Source organism: Tenrec ecaudatus, chromosome 13, assembly GCF_050624435.1.
Source record: "Tenrec ecaudatus isolate mTenEca1 chromosome 13, mTenEca1.hap1, whole genome shotgun sequence".
Classification (NCBI taxonomy): domain Eukaryota; kingdom Metazoa; phylum Chordata; class Mammalia; order Afrosoricida; family Tenrecidae; genus Tenrec; species Tenrec ecaudatus.
In genome coordinates, this window is record NC_134542.1 from 66850114 (window position 1) to 66873753 (window position 23640).

Consider the following 23640-nt stretch of genomic DNA (forward strand, 5'->3'; position numbering starts at 1 on the left):
CAACAATGGGCTCAAACATAAGAACAATTGTGAGAATGGCACAGGGCCCGGCAATGTTTTGCTCTGTTGTGCAGAGGGTCACTATGAGTCAGAGCCCATTCGATGGCACACAACAACAACAACAACAACAACAACCTCTTTGTTGAATGAAGAAACGGACCCTTGTATCCCCAGTTCCTGGAGTCAGCTTGTAACACCTACCCATGTTCTTCTAGGCCCTCGTCTGCAGTCATGCAAGGGGATACTAGGGTTTGGGCAACAGACAGGGTCATTATCGGCTCTGCTCAGAAACCCCTGTGTTTCCTCCCAGGACAAAATAAATAAATATAGACAGGAAAAGCATACCTTTCCCTTATGATGGCGTGGTAGTATAGAAATGGTGGCTTTGACTATTTTAAGTGATACAGTCAACCTGCCTGCACAGAGGCCTCCCAAACTTCCTATCCAATCATGCGGTCAACCATTGATACCAACAGGTCTGAGCAAGTACAATAAATGGAGGGGGCGCTACCACAAGGCTTCAAGAGTCCTGGTGGCACAGGTTACTCAAGGCCAGCAGTCTCCACTGGAGAAAAATGAAGGTTTCTACTCCTATAAAGAATTACTGTCTCAGAAACTCCTGGGCAGTTCTACTTTGTCCTATAGTGTTGTATGAGTTGGAATCAACGGATGTCAGTGAGTTTACAACAGAGCTTAAAATGTTACTATTGAGAAAATGAAACCATCATGTGAAAGCAAGAAAGTCTGCTTTCTGACATAAACAAGATGCAAGTAGTCGGATAGGGCTTCCCTGTGACCTTTTCAAAAGCCCGACCTGGAGAAGGGAATATCGGCAAAAGGGAAGAAGTTCTTCTATGAGTTAAAATAACCCCACAGTAAGTTAAAATCCGGAGTTCTGCCTAATGAAATATTGAGCATCATCAGTGGCTACAAACACAACAAAAAGAGAGAAAATCAGACATGTATCCCTGATGGAAATAAATGATATTATTTATGGTGAATTAATGCCAAAAAATCGAACCAGAATCTGATCCCATTTCAGGATAGTACTACCAACTTATTGAAAAATCAGGCTGAAAGAAATAATAGCTGACATCATGGGGATTCAAGCAGCGAAATGTAGAGTAGGCTACTCTGTAGAACAAATGACCCTGTTTCTTAACAAATAAATCATAAGAGGGGAAAAATTTTGAGGAAAAAAAACCCGGCAGGGTGAAGGAACCTACAGATAAAATGACGAGAGAAACATGTCGGTCCAATGCAATGAGAGTTCTGAAACATGTCGGTCCAATGCAATGAGAGTTCTGATCCCAGCAAATCCAGGGGTTTTTGCTTTATTTTGGGTTTGAGGCAAGAAAAACTCAGATATTGACATAGTAGGTATTAAAGAAATATCCTTAAAACTTTTATGGTTTCATAAACTATAAAACCAAATTCATTGCCTTCCAGCCGATGCCAACTCATAGTGACCCTATAGGACAGAGTAGAGCTGCCCGTGTGGGTTCCTGAGACCCTGCCTGCTTGAGAGAGTAGAAATCCCTGTCGTTCTCCCACAAAGTGGATGGTGGATTAGAACAGTGGACTTTTCGGATTGCAGCCCAAAGCATAAACATTATGCTACCAGGGTTCACAATGGTAAGCTTAAAAAAAAAGGATATTTATAGTTTACAGATGTCTACAACACATTAATAGACATAATGATAGGCCTAAGACTTGTTTCCAAATCATTTGTGGAGAGGGAGACACACGGAGTGAATGAATGTAGAGACTAATCAAGATAGTTGAATTGAGTGCTGTATACTTGAATTATTCTATAACAAAAAGTTGTGGTTTTTTAATGAAGTTCTATTAGTTTATATAACACGCATCAGAACACATCTTGGCCAGTTCCTTTGTTGTCCCAAAATTGGATCAGCACCACTTTGGGTACATAACAAGTAAATTTCAGGTCTCTTGGCTATGCTTCAAGCCACTGACTCAGAAACCTCATGGGTGGAGATCTTGGGATCGCTTTCAACAAACTCCCCAAATAATCGTCACAAACACTAAAGTTTGAAAGCCACTCATAGGCTGGGCATTTTGAATATATTTTACTTTTCAGTTTCCAAGTGAGAAAAATCAAAAGATGGGGAAAGATTCATTGGGACCCTGAAGGGATTTCGGTATGCTGAGCCTCAAATCGTGACTTTCCAATTTACTACACAGCACCAACTGAGGGACAAGGCCTCATTAAAAAACATTATTATCAGCTTTGAAAAATTTGGTTCAAATTCCACCAGAACCAATTTACCCTTTTGACCCTTCAAGATTAACACACATACACACAAAAAACCCATAACGTAGGTACCACAGGAGTTCCACATACGATAAAAGAAGGCTCTATCAGGATGTAAAAGATAGCTTGGCATTCTGCTAAAAGCAGGGGTGCTCATGGCCAAATCCTTGGGATTTGGCTGAAAACTGAAAGCCCATTTTCATTTGCTAGGGCCTGAGGCTGGGGTATACAGCAGGGGAATCACAGGCTTGCCCACTGGTGAAGATTGTGTGTCAGGAGGCCACGTCCTAGTCCATGGATAGGGTTCTGGAGGACAGTTTTTGTCTGTCTAGCAAAGTCTTTGGTTCGGCTGAGGTTAGAGGTTCTCAGAACTCTTATTTGTAAAGGCACCCCCAGCTTCCATGCTTGGTAACGGTCTCTAAGCAGGTAACTAAAGGAAAGAGGAGGGGCACATTTTTGTAGTTATATAAATGGCTACATTCACATCCCGCTCCCCATGCCCCTTGGGGGTCTTGTTTTGTTTTTGGTATTAATCCAAGGGTTTGATTTGGAATAAAGTAGAGGCATTTCACAGCAGAGGCACACATATTCATATACATACTGTTTTATTAGGGGCTCATACAACTCTTATCACAATCCATGCATACATCAATTGTGTAAAGCACTTCTTTACATTCAGTACACTCATCATTCTCAAAACATTTGCTCTTCACCTAAGACGCTGGCATTAGCTCATTTTTCCCCTCCCTCCCCAATCCCCCTTCCTCATATCTTGCCCTGTCCGACATCTCCCTTCACCCACTTTTCTATTGTCCATCCCCCAACCCACCCACCCTCCACCCTCCCAGTATTGCCACTCACACGACTGGTCCTGAAGGGATCATCCGCCTTGGATTTCCTGTGTTTCCAGTTCCTATGTGTACCAGTGTATATCCTCTGGTCTAGACAGATTTGTAAGGTAGAACTGGGATCATGATAGTCCGGGGTGGGGAGGAAGCATTTAGGAACTAGAGGAAAGTTGTATGTTTCATCATTGTTACATCGCACCCTGACTGGCTCGTCTCCTTCCCAAAACCCTTCTGTAAGGGGATGTCCAGTGGCCTGCAAATGGGCTTTGGGTCTCCACTCTGCACTACCCACCTCATTCACTGTGATATGATTATTTGTTCTGATGATGCCTGATACCTGATCCCTTCAACACTTTGTGATCTCACAGACTGGTGTGCTTCTTCCATGTGGGCTTTGTTGCTTCTGAGTTAGATGGCCGCCTGTTTACCTTCAAGATTTTAAGATCCCAGATGCCAAGTCTTTTGATAGCTGGGCACCATCAGCTTTCTTCCCCACATTTTATTATACACTCAATTGTCTTCAGCGATCTTATCAGGGAGGTGAGCACACAATTATATGATTTTTTTGTTCTTTGATGCCTGATAACTGATCCCTTCAACTCCTCGTGATCACACAAGCTGGTGTGCTTCCTCCATATGGGCTTTGTTGCTTCTGAGCTAGATGGCCGCTTGTTTACTTTCAAGCCTTTAAGATCCCAGACGCTATATCTTTTAATAGGCGGGCACCATCAGCTTTCTTCACCACATTTGCTTATTCACCCGCTTTGTCTTCAGTGATCCTGTGTGGAAGGTGACGATCACAGAATGCGGAATTATTAGAACAAAGTGTTCTTGTGTTGAGGGAGTACTTGAGTGGAGGCCCAATGTCCTTCTGCTACCTTAATACTAAACCTACAAATATATGCACATAGATCTATTTCCCCATCCTCATATATAAATATACATACATATGTACATGTCTTTATTTAGACCTCTATAAATGCCCTTTGCCTCCTAGCTCTTTCCTCTCTTTCCTTTGACTTTCCTCTTGTCCCACTATCATCCCCAGTCTTCATTTGCGTTTCAGCAATTCCTCTTGGTTACATTACCCTTGATCACGCCCTACCAGGCCTCCTACACCCTCCTCACCACTGATTTGGATCACTTGTTGTTCCCTGTCCCTGGGTTTGTTAACACCACTACCTTTCCTCCCACCTCCCCCGCTCCCATGTCCCACCAGAACTGTCAGTCCCATTGTTTTGTCCTCCAGGTTGTTCATCCAGCCTATCTTATTTAGACATACCTTCAGAGATAATAACATGCACAAAAACAAGACAGAGCAAAACCAAGCAACAATATACAACAAAACATCTACAATAAACCAATGACCAAAAAAACACAACAAAACACAACAAGAAAGAAAAGCTTGTAGTTGGTTCAAAGAGTGTTTGTTGGCCTTTAGGAGTGTTTTCCAGTCCAGTCTGTTGGGGCACCACGCCCTGGCCCCAAAGTCCACCTTCGGCATTCCCTGGGAACCTTGCTGCTCCATTCCCTGGCTGTTCTGATCCACCTCCTTAGTGTTTTGCCTTGGTGTGGTGGGATCTGATCGGGTGTAATTCCCACACTGTATCTCCAGTGTTGTCCCCTGTAGGGCTGTGGGTCCGTGAGGAATGTTGTGTCTCATAATGGGGCTGGCCATGTTGTCCTCTCTGTGGACTGGCTACTCTAATCGGGACCATCGTCCTCAAGGCCTGGTGGGCCAGGATGTGCTCCACTCTCTCCTCCTCCCCTTTCATCTGCTCCCAGGCACACAGATTCTTATATGAGCAAAAGTCAATACCTTCATTTCCCCATTTTACTTGTTATGAAAAATGCTAAAACACGCAGAAAAGTTGAAAGAATTTTACAGTAAACACCCACATACACACATTCTATAGTTAATATTTTATAACACTTTCTCTTTATCACATCTCTCAACATTCTACTATCAATCAAACCACCTTTAAAAAACCATTTCAAAATAGGCTGCAAAGATCAGTTGTCTCTCTCCCCTCCCCACAACATACTTTAGCATGCATATCATTAACTAAGCTTGAATCTGTGGTTCAGTAACAGCTTGACTGAGAACCTGAAGACTGGACGTATGTCTACCCAGAAATCCCTCGGGAGGCCCAGCAGTAGACTTGTAAAAAATCAGCCACTGAAAATCCTAGAGAGTAACAATCTCAAGGGATCCTTAAGTCAGCTGGCACAACCTAATTCACAATGGCAACGCTGCATATCCTACTTTGGTGAGGAACGAGGGAGTTCTTAAAGCCTGCACGTGGCCATCTAAGATGCAACTATGGGTCTTCCTCATGCAACATAAAGCAGAGAGCAGGAAAACGAGGACACAATGAACCTCAATGAGTAAAGGGGCACAGGACCCAGAGCCTCCACTACCCGAGACCACTAGCACCGTGATCAGGTCACAAGAGAAGGTCCTAGACCAGTGCTTCCCCAAATGGGTGGCCCCATCCCCTGAGGGGCACTGCAAAGATCCAGGGTTGGGGCTGCATAAAGCAGATACCTACACTTTATTTTGGATTATGGGCTATAGTATAGTAGTTTTTAATTGCCAGAGGGGCACAGAGCAACCCCCCACCTCCCAAAAAGGGGTAATAAGCCAAATCAGTTTAGGAACTTTAGTAAGAAAGGAAGAAACAAAAGTGCAGACTAGGGCCTACTGGTCTGATGGTAACGGATGGAGCCCTGGCGCGGTAAGCCGTAGACGCTCATCACGCCTGGGACTGTGCCCTTCCCTGGGGTCAACTTTGAGTCAAATCATAGACGGGCCTATACAGAGAACAATACCATCTGGGAGGGATGTGCCCACTGGTACTATCAACCACAAGAGACTAGAGGGGGAAGTTTGGTGCCATATTTCTCCCTTCATGGTGTTGGACTTAAATCAGTTGAAATGTTTTTCTGTACCACGATTTATGCTTTAATAAAAATTTGCTTAATTCATTAAGAGAGAGAGACTGGCGGGAAGCATTTGCCCCCAAACAGAGCTACAAAGGCAGGAAGGGGCAGCAGTGAAGGATGAATGGAAACAGGGTGCCCAGAGAGAAAGTGGGCAGAGTGCTGTGACTTGAGGGCCACTGCCACAAGGACCCCCATAGTCAGAAACAAAAGGAGCATGCATTGTGGAACAGAAGACGCAGATGCTCTGTAAACTTTCACCCAAACAAAAACCCCCTCCCTCGCGCGGTGCTTCTCTCTCGCACACATGGGCTTATCAGGAGTTGGAATCAACTTAATAGCAACTGGCTAGCATTTCTTTGTTAGATATTTTTAATGTTGACTTCGTCACTGTAAAACGCCCACAGTGTGGCCGAGTCTCGGGTGTGTCACTGGATGAACCCTGCCAAATGCACACGCTTGTGCAACCCGAGGCCCGGGAGCCACTATTAGCCCCGCTGCGGAAAGCTACCTTTCCTGCCCTCCCAGGGCCGATGAAGCGTGTGCGCGGGGCCCCCACTTCATGTGGGGAGGTCAGGGGCTGGAAAGACTAATACTCCCCAAGTGGGATAACTTATGCCTGAGCGAGATTAATTATTTTTCTTAGATCGCATTAACATGATGTGCGAACAAAAACCTAGTCTCTGCCTAATGCTTTCCCACTTAACTTTATTCCAAAGTTTCATTTCAAATCTGCAAAATCTAATTGAAATCAAATAGTGACATCTGACTGTTTCTGAACATAACAGACAATTTCCCCACAACCTTTTACCGAGGCACCCCTACAGGAATAGCTAGTCTCGAGGACCAGAACCATAAATGCATATGAAAGACACTAAAAATAAGTCTCTGACACAGGAAATGCAATTACATTTAATTACACTGAGTGCTGACACTCTCCTGGCAATCACGAAAAATAAACGTCTGAACTGTTTTCTAATAAAAGGGGAAAGTCCCTAGCATATTACACAGCTCGAAAGAATACAGTTGTTTAATATCTGCATTTTTAGCATTGTTACATATTGAATTCAGCCGGATTTTAAAAAGTAATTATTCTGGCCATTTTACTATTTTCTGCGCATGAAGCAAAGGCAGTTATGCGACCAAGGATATTCTTCAGCTATCTGAAAACTACCCATAAACATCCCTCTTCCTCTCTTACTTGTTTAATAACTGTTGTCATTCTTTTTGTAAGCAGCAATCAGAAGATGTCAAACAAATTCTACCTCGGCTGTGGGTACTGTTCGATGTCTGTGCTTGTTTTTATTAAAAACAAAATTTCCCCTACATTAATTACCAATGCTGGCGAAGGAAGGCCCTGCGGTGATGTTCCCCAGCCTCTAGGCAGGCCGGGGTGCAGCACAGAAAAACCACAGAGCAAATGCTAACGGGGAACACGGTTTCGGTTTTCCGCTACGTCCCTGGGGGATCCAGCGACTCCGTGTCTTAGGTTCCCTTAAAGGGAAAGCAGGAGTGGGCTCGGGGGAGGGCTGGGATCATGTTTATCAGCCACAACAGTTCATCTGGGCCCGGGTCCAGGTAGTCTGCGTGTCTAAATTCGATGAAATATAGGCGCCACCAGGTAACAGTAGTGGTAAGGGAGCTTGCCAGAAACCTGTAACTCAAAACTGAAAAATGAAATTAAAAGACTCCTTTGGCCTGGGAATTTCTTTCTTCAGGATGCAACACTGCAAACTACAAAGTAGGAAGAACAGACAATGCTTTGTGTGCTAAAGGTTTTCTTTCTTTCTTTCTTCTTCTTCTTAATGTGGCACAACACAGGAGCCAGAAAAATATACACAAATATCTTCAAACTTGTGCTGCAGGACCTCCGTTCTTTCTCTCCGCCTCTCTCCACATTCCACCGGACGACTGGGCCTGTGGCAGGGAGCCAGCTGACAGCTCGGAGGCCGCCGAGGTCTCGGTGTATCCCGGGGGCAGGTACACGGGGCAAGCATGGCGGAGCAGCCGCCTGACCCTGTCCGGTCAGTAAGCCTTCACCTCGACCTGCCAGGCCCCTGAGCAGCTATTCGCTGTCTCTCCTCCTCCCTAATTGCTCTAAACAACGACTCTTCATTTCTAAGTCCCTTTGTGTAACACCCCACAGGAACGGGCAGCCAAGGGAACTGCTCCACAGTTTTCATTTGTAAGAAGTGCAAGCAAAGGCTTTCATTGTGGGAGGACTTTGAAAACAATTTCCAACTGCTGTGCGAAACAATCCTCCTCGCGGGTTTCTTTTGCTGGGCAGATGCCGTTCATTCGGACTTCTGAGACCGTTTGCAGGCAATGTCAGCGCTCTGGATGAAGTTCTTTGACAGTAGAGATGGGGACGTGATTCTGGCCCCTGGAAACCGCCTGTGGCTCTTACTCCTAAGCAGCCCAGAGAAGGCAAAGGCCTGCGCCTCCCCAGTCCCTCGGAAGCTTCTTTGGCCTAATTATCTTTTTTTTTTTTTTAACAAAACGTGAAAACCCAAACAAACAAAAAACATTTAAAAGTGGAAACGTAGACATAAGAAGTTTTAGAGGAAGAGTCATCATCATTGCTTTTAAACAACAAAATTAAATTGGACTAGCAGGAGACAAGAACTTTTTTCTGGACTGTGGCTGAATCCCTCCCACCCTCGTTTCCTTGGAGTCGTGAAGATTCTATACCAATATCGCTTACTTTGGATTCCTTGGAAGCAAATCCCCACAACCCTAAATTCTTCCTCTCCTACTGACATCAATAATTGTTAATTTTATAAAAGGAAAACAGGCCTAATTTTGGCAAATCCCAGACTCTCTTCTAATTGGGTATTAGCTAACTCTTCTTTCTACAGTATGAGTTATCTAATGGGCGCAAATGAAATGGATTACTATGACTATCAATTGATTACTAAGTACTGAGAAAATAATAGACCTCCTTATTCCCCAAGCAGTCCTGCTTACTCTGTACTTTTTCCCACAGCACTTAGCACCTTCTAAGTTACTCTTTAATTTGCTTCTTTTTCTTTTTTAAACTATGTAAGCCCCAGAGAGGAGGCCTGGTGGCACAATGGCTTAAGAGCTGGGCTGCTAACCCAAAGATCCAAGGTTTGAACCTACCAGCTGCTCCTTGGGAATGTCGGGGCGGTCTGTGTCCACCGAAATTCACAGCCTTGTAAACCCTACAAGGCAGTTCCACTCTGCTCTACGGAGTTTCCCTGAGTCCTACCCAACTGGACCACAGTGGGTTCAGCTTGGTTATAAGCTCCATGAGGATGAGGGTGTCTTCTGCACATGTAAGCCCTAAATAAGTAGTTTTAATGTTTAAAAAGTTGAGCAGATAGGCAAAATAAGGGCTTGAACTCACCCAGAGGTGCCTGGAAAGACAGCTTTAGTGAACTGCTTTCAAAAGGTCACGGCTTCGAAAACCCCGCAGAGCAGTTCTACTCTGTACACGAAGGTCTCCATGAGTCAGAATCGACTCGACAGCTCACTGTGCTAGTCCATCGTGCAATCAAAGAGCACTGGTCCACGGGGTTTGTTTTCATCACCTGCCCCATGGGTCTTCCTCCTCCCCAATTCCAGCTAAACTGCAAGGAGAGAAAGCCTCATGATTTCAGAGTTGAAGTAGGACTGGGAAACCTCTAAAAACACACCTGAGCCTTTGACATCTTCCCCTTCAAGAAGCTTGTCGAAATGCTGATTCCCAGGCCTGGCTCCACACCTACTGAAGCAGAATCTCTGTTTTGAACTATTTTTCCCATCGAGAAGGGAAAGTTATGTAAACTGGTTAATGAACCAAGTTTTGCAAAGCATAGATATTATTTGATGACTACGGTGCCCATGACTCGAGTCAATCACCTCTTCCGCAGGTGAAAAGTTAGACACCGAACGAGGAAGATGGGAAGAAGAAACGATGCGTTTGACTTAGGGTGCTGGTAAAGATGAGCACAAGGACCAGGCACTGCCAGGAGAATCGAAGAATCTGTCGCGGAGGAAGTACAGCAAGCATGCTCTTTAGAGGCAAGGAGGCTAGACTCTGACGTGTGGTCAGGAGAGCCCAGTCCCTGGAGAAGGACATCGTGCTTGGGAAAGCAGAGGTGTGGCAAAAAGAGGAAGGCCCTCGGCAGGATGGACTGGCACAGTGCCTGCCACAATGGGCTCAACCATAATCACCGTGAGGGCGGCGAAGAGCCAGGTGGTGTTTCGTTCTGTTGTCCCTAGGTGCCTGTGAGTCTGCACCAACTCAATGTCACCTACCAACCACCACCAACTAATGGTTATAATACAGAAATGGTGCGTATAAACGCCAGTGCATGTCCAAGAATGAGCAGGAATGTGTTGCTAGATGGTTGGTGTGACACAGCAGTTCATAGGAAGGAAGAGAATAGGCCATGGCATCTACAGGTACTGTGACTTGAGGGAAGACTGCCCACCCTAAGATTAAAGATACACTTGCATCCACTGAAGGTAAAAAACATAAAGGTCTCCGTGCTCTAAAAGAAGGAGTTTGTATTTTATTTAGAAAGTGATTAAAAGACATGAAAGGTTATTGAGCGAGAATAGGTCATGGTCATATTTACATTTTAGACACCATTGGAAATAGAGGGAGAACCCTGGTCACTGTGGCTAACCAAGGGATCGCGGTAGGAAACCTCCATCACCATCGGCTGCTCCGTGGTGGGAGAAAGATGCAGCTTTCTGCTCCTGTAGAGAGGTAGTCTTGGAAACCCCCAGGGCAGCTCTTCCCTGCTCCAGTGTTATTAGAATTGACTCACAGCAGTGAGTTTGGTTTGTTGTTTGTTTGTTTTGAGATTGGGCTGGCTGGAGTGAGCCAGACTGGAGGCAGGAAGACAAACTAAAAGGTGATCATAATATGAAAGGGGCAAATAAAGTGGGATCTGAGTAAGGCAGCGGGAGCAGTGACTGGGAAGTTGAAGAGAGGCACACTCTCCAGGGTCGGGAGAGAAGGAGGTCCCTGGCTCAGGACCCTGGGTGAATGCTGGAGTCATTAACGTGGACAGCGAAAGAAGGAGGGGTGGACTTTCCAAGCTTGAGCTGTTTTTGACGAGTTCATAGAGCAGTGGTTCTCAGTGTGACTGCGCAGACTCCCACCACCAGCATGACCTCGCACGGAGTTACAGGAGTGGAAACCCCACTGGGGCAGTTCTACATTGTCCTACAGGGTCACTCTGAGTTGGAATTGACTCAGTGGCATTGAGTTTAGTGTTTTTTTGGTTTGAGGACCTTATTGGAAATGCAAGCTTTTCACAGTTGGGGCGCAGCTCAGCAAGCTTTTAAGAAGCCCATCAATTGGAGAACCACTGGTCTACAGTCATCTTGAGTTCAGGGACGAGTTTGATTTAGAAAGCAACCTGCCAATGAAAAGGTAGAAACTGCTGATAGGGACCAACCATGGTTTGGGGCAGAAATGGGAAAAATATGGAACTAACTTTAAAATCATACAGAACACCGGACTGCCTTGTCTGATAGAGACTGGTGACGCTCCTGAGACTCGGGACTCCCTTCAAAGCTGGAAATGATCCCTCCATGCCCACCCCAGCCAGGGATCACCTTGCAACCAAACAACAAACCTATAAAGGGCTCGCTTAAGAACGCGCGGGAGGAAGCCCTCGTCAGAGCAATTAGCCATTCGAATCCAAAAGAACAGTATTTGCTTCCAAACAGCTCAGAGGGCAAGACAGATGGGCAAATGGATGCAGGAACCCAAGGCGGCTGCCGAAAGAAGGTTTCGACATTGAAGGAATTGCAGTCAATGTTAGGAAACAATGTGTGCATACATATTTGTTGAATGAAAAACGTTCACTCAACCGCAATTAACAAACAAACCCCCCAGAGTGGAGAGGAAGTTATAGGCTGTCGAAGAAGAGACTCTCTTAAGGTCACAGGGTAACCTGAATCCTGAGCTGACCTTACCACTCCTGTGTCCTACCACAGGAGGAGCGCTCAGCCTTTTCTTTAAAGGCAAGGTCGTTGGTTACCTCCACTCATTCCTTGTGTCTCAAACCCTCACTGTAATCTGTTATTAGAGTCATTGTATTCTCAGAAGTTTATTAATAGTCAAGGAAGTTGACTACTTTTTCTCTCTGTAGCAAGTACACAGTTCCCAATAACTTTAAAAATGTAACTTCTCTGGTTCCTTGTCTTATTTTATTATTTCTTAATCCTTTTATTAGGGGCTCATACAACTCTTATCACAATCCATACATACATCAATTGTGTAAAGCACTTCTGTACATTCATTGCCCTCATCATTCTCAAAACATTTGCTCTCCACTTAAGCCCCTGGCATCAGCTCATTTCCCCCCTCCCTCTCCGCTCTTCCCTCCCTCATGAACTCTTGATAATTTATCTTGCACTGGTTTCTTGTTTTAAAACAGCACAGGTCATGTGGCTCCTTTCTTAGAAGCAGATACAAATTCATAGGACCCAATTTCATCTATTATCCTGAACATCTGGTTCAAAACATGAAGTTCAATGGCAATCACACCTTCCCTATAGAGCATCTCCCAGGAGCCCTGGTGACATAGTGGGTTACCCACCAGACGTGCCTTGGGGGAAAGATGAAGCTTTCTTCTCCCGGGAAGACTAACAGTCTTAGAAATCCAAAGGGGCAGTACTACCCTGTCCTATAAAGTGGCCATGAGTCAGAATCAGCTTGATGGCATTGAGTATGGGTTTGGGTTTTATAGGGCATTAAAAAAAATCATTTTATTGGGGGCTCTTACAGGTCTTATCACAATCCATACATCTACCCATTGTGTCAAGCACATTTGAATTTATGTTGCCATCATTTTCAAAACATATTCTTTCTACTTGAGCCCTTGGTATCAGCTTTTCATTCCCCAGCCCCCCCCTCCCTCCCCATGAACCCTTGATGATTTATAAATAATTATTTTTTCATCTTACACTGACCACTCTCTCACTTCACCCACTTTTTGGTTGTTTGTCCCCTTGGGGTAGGGGGCTTGTGTTGATCATTGTGATCAGTTTTCCCCAACCCCCCCCCCCACTTTTCCCCTACGCTCCTGGTATCACTCCTCTCATTGTTGGTCCTGAGGGGTTTATCCGTCCTGGATTCCGTGTAGCAAGCTCTTGTCGGTGTTAGTGTACATGCTCTAGTGAGCTGGATTTGGAAGGTAGAACTGAGGTCATGATAGTGGGGGAAGGAAGCATTAAAGAACAAGAGGAAAGTTGTGTTTCATCAGTGCTACACTGCACCCTGAGTGGCTCATCTCTTCCTTATGACCCTTCTGTGATGGGATTTATAGGACATTCCAAGGAGCCATAAGTTATGTGTTGGGCTGCTAACCATAGGTTAGCGGTTTGGATCTACCCGCTGCTCCCCAAGAGCTCCTGTAAGAAAGACAGTTGCAGAAACCCACAGGGGCGGTTCTGTTTTGTCCGACGGGGTTGCTCTGAGTCGTAATTGACTGGCTGTCCAATCATTCCCAGCTCAGAGAGACCCTATGTGCAACAGACTGCTATTAGACATCGTAAACATCTTTGAGAGGAGGGGGGGAACAAAGTGGGGGAGCATTTGTAAGTTCTCTTCTTTTCAATATTTAGAAAGACAGAGCTACTTAAAGCCAGATCCTCAGATAAATCTCTTATATATAAACTAAAATTTCCCCCTAGAGTTTTATAGACTCCCTACTAATTACTAATATTGTCTTGAGTTGCTATTAAAAGGTTTGCCTTATACCTGAATAACGGTGCTACTCTTAGCATGACTGCATTTCACTTACTTATCAACTAGTTATTTACTACTTATGCTTTCTACGAAACCTTGTGCAGTTACCAAGCAGGGAGAACATGGAGATTACTCATACACATCTCCTGCCTGCCCTAGAGGATCTGATACTCCAGTGTGTGAGAAGGTGAGGGTGGAAACTGTTACACACACAACAGCTGTGACTAAAGAAGGACTGAAGTTCTGGCACTAAGCATGTCCCTCAGCTGCCTCTCATGCTCCTCATCCTTTTTGGTGGGGCTCACCTCCTCCAAACAGCATGGTCTCTGCTTCCGAGCCCCTGTACACGTCTTCAGTGGCCTGCAGGCTCCTTGAGGGTAGTGGCTGTGCCTTCTCATTGTTGAAGGTCCGTAGTGCGCCATAGATTTCTGGTTTGTAAAATTACCCCAGGGATGAAAAATTAGGGTAAAAGAAAGTAGATTAAAGGAAGATAGAACTAAGAATATAGACAACTGCCCAGTCCTGCACCACTCTCACTCTCATGGGTACATAAAGTTGAGCCCATTGTTGCACTGTCAATCCAACTCGGTGACAGTCTTCCTCTGTTCCCCTGGCCCTTTGCTCATGTTCATCCCTAAAGGAACTCAGAAATCCTCAGTGTATGACAATGATGCAAGAACGTCTTGATTCATTGTCCTTGGAAGTAAATATTGTTCATAAGCTTAACTATGACAAAAATTACTGAGAATTTGTCAGAGTACAGAATAGAAGGAAATGTTTTTAATAACATGTTAGAGATGAAAGACCCGTTTAAAAATAAAATATAGCAATTTGTCGTAATATTTGTTTTCTAATCATATCTTCTTTTATGTTATCTTTTCATTTGTTCATTTGTAATTATAGCACTTGTTATGAATCAAGCATCGAAGTTAAAATATGAGCCATTAAAAGCAAAACTGGTGAAAGTAAATTTGCACTCTATAGCTAATATTATATTTGTATTTAAAAAGAAGGTATATCACAGATAGCTCTTTTCTCTCTCTCTCTCACACACACACACGGATTTGTAACTCACTGTACCCCATTCAAATGCCTGAATAAACAGAGAAGGGGGCACCACCGATTGTCAGTGGTTAAGGCCCTAACATGCCTTGATACAGTCCTATGTTTAATCCTCTGCACCTCAAGATCATGTAGGAGTCAGTCCAATGACGAGCTAGTGGGAAAAGCAGTTCAAGCAACAGGAATGGCCCGTTGGGAAGATGCTGGGAAGCACGGGGCTCAGAGAGCCAGAGCACCAGCATGCAGGTCAGTGAGCTGGGGTGGAGGCTGCAGCGTCGGGGTGATAAGTCCAGCTCTCCTGGTGGTCTGGTTTCCAAGTTGCACACAATGAGAAGCTAATGAAAAATCTGAAGGAGGAGTGAAGTGATCCCAAATGTTTTTTTTTTAAAGTCACTTGTTTGCACTGTGAAGAATGAATTGGAGTGTTTCAATGAGTGTGTAACAATCTCACTGATTATAATCCCCACTATGTAACACCACTTACCCACTTCCACCTCCTGTTTCCCGTTTCTATTCTACCTTCTTTCCGAACCTTATGAGCTAACTCTGTTGTTGGCAAATGCTGTTCGATCTCAAAAGACTGATTCTTCTAAGGAGCAGGGACCTCCCTAGTGGTGTTCTTAGGGGTCATTGCGTTGATTCTGACATGATGCCACAGGCCAAAACACTCTCCAATCCTGCACTTTACAGATCTTTTACTTGGCTGAAAATTGAGCCATGGGGTGAGTTCATTTCCAGACCTAAAGGATGACTAAAGTGTTTGGTCTCCTCAGAGGTTCCACCTGTCTGTCACAGGAAGCTTGGTCTCTCTTTTTTTTTCAATTAAATACTTTTACTGAGGGTTTTTTTTTTAATGTTTATTAGGGACTCATACAACTCTTATCACAATCCATACATACATCAATTGTATAAAGCACATCTGTACATTCTTTGCCCTCATCATTTTCAAAGCATCTTCTTCCCACTTGAGCCCCTGATATCAGCTCCCCATTTCTTCCCCTTCCCTACCCTGCCTGCCCTCCCTGACAAACTCTTGATAAGTTATAGATTATTTCCATGTCTTACATCATCCTCTGTCACCCCTCACCCACTTTTCCATTATTCGTCCCCATGGGACTGATCCTAGTGATCTATTCTCCCTTTCTCTCCCTCCCCTCCCCTAATCCTTCCTGGTATCTCTACTCTTATAGTTGGCCCTGAGGGGTTTATCTATCCTGGATTCCCTGTGTTGTGGGCTCTTATCTGTAGCAGTGTGCATGCACTGGTCTAATCTGATCTGTAAGGTAGAATTGAGATTATGATAGTGGGGTGAAGGAAGCACCAAAGAACTAAAGGAAAGTTGTGTGTTCCATCGTTGCTGCACTGCACCCTGACTAGCACATCAATTCCTTATGACTGCTCTGTGAGAGGATATCCAATTGTCTACCAATTGTCTCCACTCTACGTCTCCCACTCTCCCCCATTCACATTGGGTATGATTTTGTTCTGAGTCTTAGATGCCTGATACCCAATCTCATCGACACCTCATGATCACACAGGCTGGTGTGGTTCTTCCATGGGGGCTTTGTTGCTTCTGAGCTATATGGCTGCTTGTTTATCTTCAAGCCTTTAAGACCCCAGATGCTGTATCTTTTGATAGCCGGGCACCATCAGCTTTCTTCGCCACATTTGCTTATGCACCCACTTTGTCTTCAGTGATCATGTGGGGAAGGTGACGATCACAGAATGCGGGATTATTAGAACAAAGTGTTCTTGTGTTGAGAGAGTACTTGAGTAAAGGCTCAATTTCCATCTGCAACCTTAATTCTTAACATATAGATATAAGTACATAGATGTATAAATGTTTATATGTGTACATGCCTGTATTTAGATCTCTACAAATGTCCTTTGTTTCCTGGTTCTTTCTTTCTTTTTTTAAATTCAATCATTTTACTTGGGGCTCGCACAACTCTTATCACAATCCATAAAAACATCCATTGTGTCAAGTACATTTGTTGCCATCATCATTCTCAAAACATTTTCTTTCTACTTGAGTCCTTGGTATCAGATCATTTTTCCCCTCCCTCCCTGCTCCCCCTTCCCTCATTAACCCTTGATAATTCATAAATTATTATTATTTTGTCATATCTTACACTGTCTGATGTCTCCCTTCACCCACTTTTCTGTTGTCCATCCCCCAGGGAGGAGGTTATATGTAGATCCTTGTAATTGGTTCCCTTTCCAATCCACCCTCCCTCCTCCCTCCCTGTATCACTACTCTCAGCACTGGTCCTGACGGGATCATCTGTCCTGGATTCCCTGTGTTTCCAGTTGCTATCTGTGCCAGTGTACATACTCTGGTCTAGCCAGATTTGTAAGGTAGAATTGGGATCATGATAGTGGAGGGGGAGAAAGCATTTAAGAACTAGAGGAAAGGTGTCTGTTTCATTGTTGCTATACTGCAACCTGACTGCCTTGTCTCCTCCCTGCGATCTTTCTGTAAGGGGATTTCCAGTTGCCTACAGATTGGTGTTGGGTCCCCAATATGCACTCCCTCTCATTCACAATGGTATGATTTTTTGTTCTTTGATGCCTGATACCTGATCCCATCGACACCTCGTGGGCTGGTGGGCTTTATTGCTTCTGAGCTAGATTGTCGTTTGTTTACCTTCAAGCCTTTAAGACCCCAGATGCTATATCTTTTGATAGCTGGGCACTATCAGCTTTCTTCCCAACTTTTGCTTATGCACCCGTTTGTCTTCAGCGATCCTATCAGGGAGGTGAGCACACAATGCTATGATTTTCTGTTCTTTGATGTCTGATACCTGATCCCTTTGACGCCTCATGATCACAGACTGGTGTGCTTCTTCCATGTGGGCTTTGTTGCTTTTCAGCTAGATGGCTGCCTGTTTACCTTCAAGTCTTTAAGATCCTAGATGCTATATCTTTTGATAGCCAGAGTCTATCAGCTTTCTTCACCACATTTGCTTAAGCACCCATTTTGTCTTTATCAATCATGTTGGGAAGGTGAGCATCACAGAATGCTAGATTATTAGAATGATGTGTTCTTGTGTTGAGGGAGTACTTGAGTAGAGGCCCAATATCTGTTTGCTACCTTAATACTAAAACTATAAATATATGTACATAATTCCTCATATATATATTTGCATATATGCATCCCCATCCTCATATATAAATATATTTACATATATGCATGCCTTTATTTAGACCTCTATAAATGCCCTTTGCCTCCTAGCTCTTTCCTCTCTGTCCTTTGACTTTCCTCTTGTCCCACTATCATGCTCAGCCTTCATTTGGGTTTCAGTAATTCCTCTCAGTTACATTATCCTTCATCACGCCTTACCAGGACTCCTACACCCTCCTCACCACTGATTTGGATCACTTTTTGTCCCCTTGTTCCTGGGTTTGTTAACACCACTTCCTTTCCCCCACCTTGCCTTCTCCCATGTCCCCCCAGAACCATTGGTCCCATTGTTTTGTCCTCCAATTTCTTCATCCAGCCTATTTTATTTGGACAGACCTGCAGAGATAATAATATGCACAAAAACAAGACAGAGCAAAACAAAGTAACAAAAAGCCAATGACAAAAAAACCCAAAACAACAATAAAAAAGAAAAGCTGGTAGTTAGTTCAAGGACTGTTTGTTGGCTTTTAGGAGTGTTTTCTGGTCGAGTCTGATGGGGTGCCTCGCCCTGACCCCAAAGTCTATTTTTGGTATTTCCTGGGGACTTCATTGCTCTGTTCCCCTTGCTGTTCTGTTCTTTAGTGTTTTGCCTTGGGTGGTGGGGTCACATTAGGCATAATTCCCACACTGTGTCTCCAACGTGGTCTTTTTTATGATGGTGAGTTTTATTCCTCATATTTCTTCATTCTATCCAGGATATTCAAATGTAATCCCTTTCAGAGGAGTTAGTAAAGGTACATGGGCACCATCTAGCTCTTCAGGTCTCAGAGTTGTAGAAGCTGAGATTTACATGGTTCATTAGTCCATTGCTTAATTGTTTCCGTGTGTTTTTTATTTTCTTGATTATTTTCCAAATACAGATTTTTATTAGTGGAATCTAATAATTTAATTAAAACATATACACTTGCATACACTTTTAAACATATACACTTGCATACACTTTTAAAAATTTGCTCTCTATAGATAATATATTTTTAATCTACCTTGCAAAGAGGCTATTTTTCCACTTATTCAATTATATAATATCAATAGGTTACCTACTTTGAAAAGAGGGAAAATAATATCTATATGCAAAAATTACCCCATTTCTTTTTCTTTTGTAACTGGCATTTTGTTTTGAGATCGTAATGTACGGAGACATTACAAACAATTTGCACATAATTCTTAAATGCGTGTACTCAAATCCTAAAATGGCATGTTGATACATTCTAGTGATTTTACAGCTTTAAATTTGGAGGCAAAATTTTTTAGAGAGGTTATCAAGTACCATTATCTTCAAATGTTGATAAGCTGTTACATCTTAAGTCCCACTAATTCAGAATTTACTGTCACACACACTGCACCCTCAAATGTTCAAACTTTCACAGCACCTAACAAAGCGATCAGGAAAACTAGACAACCACAACCAAAGGTGTCACAGAATGCGCACAGCTCTGACAAGAAAGCCAGCTGACGGAATGGCTTACAGACACAGTTCTATTGAAAAACAAAATGTTAAATGTACATGTCATACAAATGCACGATAGTGACTGCAAATTGTCATGAAGTATGTTTGTATTAGGGACATACTGCCCACCATCCCATGGAATGACACCAAGACATCTTCACACAATTCGACATCTGCTATTTTCGGGTTGTACCAAAAACTAAACAAGTAAATGATTTCATATCTTAACAAAAAAAGCATTTACACTTTAAAAATGGGATGAAGTGGGATTTTCTCCTCCTTAAAAAATGTTTCTAGAGCTACTAAAAAAACTTGCATTTACAAAATCGTTGATAAAAAACATCCCTCTGGATTGTACAAGAAGGAAGACAAAAGGGTCAGTGATAAGACATGGTAGATAAACATGAATCAGACTTGGCTTTTTCTCCCTCTTCATCAAAGGCTGGGCTCTCCTCGTTTTCCTTTCCTCATTTCGGCAGGTCAATCTTGAGCTTCATGGTGAGCAGCCGCTGCCTGTTTGCCCTTTGCTCCCCTTTTCCCTTTTGCCTGCACATTCTAATCCAAAGATGTGTCCTTCCCTGCAGACTTTGGTGGGTTCTTCTCCACTTCTGCAGGCACAGGTTCAGCCGATGCGGCGGATCTCCTCTGGGGCTCCTCCTTCAGTGAACCACCGGGCACTGAGAGCTTTCTTAAGCGGGGCTGCCTGCCCACTGCCACCCTGCCCACCGCCAGAGCTGCGAGGAGCTGTTTTCTTTTACAAGTGGCAGATACATGACCACCCAAACCAATGCCATCCATCTTCTTGGTTGCGGCAGATCCCATTAAAAACCACCAACTTGCTAGCTAGCAGGCCATACTTCTGAATTAAATGACTACACATTTGGGACATTCTAACAGAATCCCAATGTAATGTAACCTTCAGTGTGTATTACACTAAGTGTCGTCTTTTAATTCTATGTGGTTTAACTGCTCTGATAGCAATATTTTTTTGCTGTTGTAAATACAGTCACAAGTCAGAAAAAATACTGTGTTCTGGTGATGGGCCTGGTCCCCAAGAGGTCAGAGAGCAGTGGTTCTGCTTGCCCCATGTCTCCCTTCTCTCCGCCCACCCACCCCCCACCAGGGTGCTCTCTCTCTCTCTCTCTCTCTCTCTCTCTCTCACACACACACACTCTCTCTCTCTCTCTCTCTCTCTCTCTCTCTCTCTCTCTCTCTTTCTCTCTCTCTCTTTCTCTCTCTGCCTCCTTTGTGCCTCACCTCAGCTCCTGCCAACTCTGTGTCTACCCCTTCCCACTCACCTTCTGTATCTCTGTATACCCACCTCCCACCCTTAGGTTCTACATATTTTCCCATCAACGGATGTGATCCTTTACTCTAAAATCCCCCTCCCTCCCACCCCCCTTCCCCCTCACTTTCATCTTCCCTCGTGCCCTTAGACCTCTCACCTCACCACTCATCCACTCCAATAACTCCCGCCCCTGGAGGGCCTGAGTTTGAGGAAGGGCTGTTGGTCCGGAAGCCAACCGACTTGGCTGAGAGGATAATTGGGGCAGAGCTGGGGGGTATGGGTGCCTGGATTCGGGGCATGAGGGGGCCAGGTGGCCAGCCAAGTTTCCCAGGCCTCGGAGCTGGAGGGGGTGATCGTGAGCTGGGGGGGGGGCAGCTGAAGCAGGGAACAGAGGCCGTGCCCTGCTGCTCCACAGCCGGGGTGCACACACAAGCCACCCGGCATCCTAAGTCGGTGCAGCGGCCTGACCTAGACAACCAATTAAGAGCGGCTGGAGGTCTGCTGCCGAGAATGAATTCTCTTTTAATGAGGCTAAATCCCACTAAGGGTTGGGTATTTTTCTGCTCCTTAATTTCCAAGATTTACAGAATTGGAAGGAAAACTAGATAAGGGTATTGAAATTTTGACACGCACTTAACACTTGGCTTGATTAAAAACTGTTTTTTTTCCTAATACACATTCAGCAACAAACTGGGTACTGGGGGAACACTAGGGCATCCAGTAGGTAGGCTTGATGAGAGTCAGTACTGGGAAGGAATTTAAGATCAAGGTCAAGAGTGATTAATATGCATGCAGGAAGTCATCCACATTTAAACACAGGCAGTATGAATCTTATTAAATCTTCAATGGTTCCCCCAAGGAACCAGTGGTGGCCTAATGATTAAAGCACCAACATTAAAGTAGAAAGCACATTAGAAACGATATCTGACCCCAACATAGAACTCCACCACGTAGGAATCCACCTACACAAGCGAAGGGAGACTTTCCTCACACCTGCGGCTTCTCTTTAGACTCTGTCTCGAGGAGTCGATGGCTCTGCTGAAAAGCAACGGAGACCTTCGATAGCTTGCCTTTTTTTTTTAAACCCAGGCAGATGACAATTGTTACAAGTGGCAATCACACTAGTGAGCTCTGTGCCCACCTCTCACTTGCCCACCATCCTGCCGCCCCTCCTCCCTGCTGTGCCCTCACACTTCTGATTGCAGGGCCCCCCACGCCCAACGTCCTGACCAGCTGCGATTCCCAGAGCAGTGCTCACACAAGGCAAAGGGGCAGTCTTTGACATCTGAATTCCCAGCGGGCCCGGCTGTCAAAACAACAGCATGTTTACTAAGGCGAGCAAGGTGACAGTGTTCTTTTCACTTCTGACCTATTTCTATTTGATCGCGGAGGAAAACCGTCATCTTACTGGTGCAGAAGTAGCGTGTGTGAAGCTCCACACTCAAAATAATGTGATACAGTCCAGAGGAAAACCACAGGGATCTCATCAAGACTCTGGATCGGGAGATAAAGAGCTCTCAACAGTTAATTTTTCTGTGTTCATTCACTGATCCATCAACTTTCTTCTTCTTTTTTTAAAATCAATTTATTGGGGGCTCATGCAACTCTATCCACCAACTTTCTTATGGATACTGCAGAAATTATTTTTTCTAAAGCCTTGTCATATTACTAACAGCCCTCCCAAGTGGTTAGAAATCAAAACCAAATGAACAGCCCTTAGAAATGCCCGCTTTAGGTACATGGTAGATTGGTGGGTGAGTCGTCCTTTCTTCCTCACACATTTCTTGTCTTTTTCCTCACACATTTCTACGGGATGTTAATCCTATGATTCCCAGTCATCGAGAGGCTCGTCCAGAATGACTGACACACTGCTCTGGCTGTGCCATCATTCCCACATGCTTCCCGTTTCAGCCCATCGCTGCCTCTTCCCTCTAGCAAGAATGACGTCCATCCTGATAGCATGCCAAAGTACGCGACATTAGCTAGCGACATTAGCTATGTGTCATATATGATTAAGGATTATTGTGGCAGCGAGGCTCCGAAATGGTCCCCAATTTCTTGGGGTTGTTAAGTGCTGTTGAGTGGGTTCTGATCCATGGGACCCTGCGCACACCAGAATGACACACTTGAGGGCCTTCTGCTTTCTTTTTTTTGCTGCCCCACCACTTTACCGCGCACAATGTTCCCAATTTCTTGGACATGGCAAAAGTGATATATGTCCCTTTGGAGACAACCTGCTTTTCCCATGGTTCACTGGGCCCTCGAGGAAGCAGACTGCCACACTATGAACAGACTCACGGAACAGCCCAATCTGAACAGAACCGGAGGCCTCCAGCCTGTGAGGCATGGATGCCCTCAACTGCCATGTGAGGGATCTGGGTGACAAGCCCCGGGCTGGTCTTGGGAGACTGCAGCGCCAGTCAACAGCTCATCTACAACCTCCTGAGAAACCCCGAGTCAGAGACCCAGCTAAGCTGCTCCTGCATTGCTTGCTTGCTTGCTTTTAAAGCTGCTCCTGCATTCCGAGCCTCAGGAAACATGTCATAGTAAATATTTATTGTGTGAGGTTAATTTGTTACACAGCGGCAGTAATGAATACATTATTACTAGGCATGAATTATTTCTTTTAATCCTCACAATAGCGTAGGAAAGAAGGTTCCACAGCTCCTACAGGGCAGGACGCCAAGCTAAGCAGTAAGACGTGGAGAACGCACATTCTTAGTCACCACAGCACACGTGACCTTGAAGTACTTTTAGACTCACAAAATATAAAGGCATTTCCATCCCTAGGGAATTCAATTCCTTCGCATCTTTTACTCCCATCTAAGAGGTGGAGGGCCCCTCCTTGTTTCCAAGAGAAATCTCCCCTCTCTCTC

At 44.5% G+C, this 23640-nt stretch overlaps 1 protein-coding gene across 4 annotated transcripts in view; it reads right to left on the minus strand.

Moving 5' to 3' along the window:
- The window catches only part of METAP1D (methionyl aminopeptidase type 1D, mitochondrial), a 90215-nt gene that overhangs the window by 56838 nt on the left and 9737 nt on the right, over nucleotides 1–23640 (minus strand). The window contains exon 1 of one of the 4 annotated variants that reach the window (XM_075529280.1): nucleotides 14089–14207. The exons of the other annotated variants lie outside the window; for them this stretch is intronic. Within the exon in view, the coding sequence (XP_075385395.1) occupies nucleotides 14089–14104 (16 nt within the window). The 5' untranslated portion in view covers nucleotides 14105–14207. Of the gene's footprint in view, nucleotides 1–14088; nucleotides 14208–23640 lie in introns of those variants that run through there. 4 annotated transcript variants of the gene reach the window in all.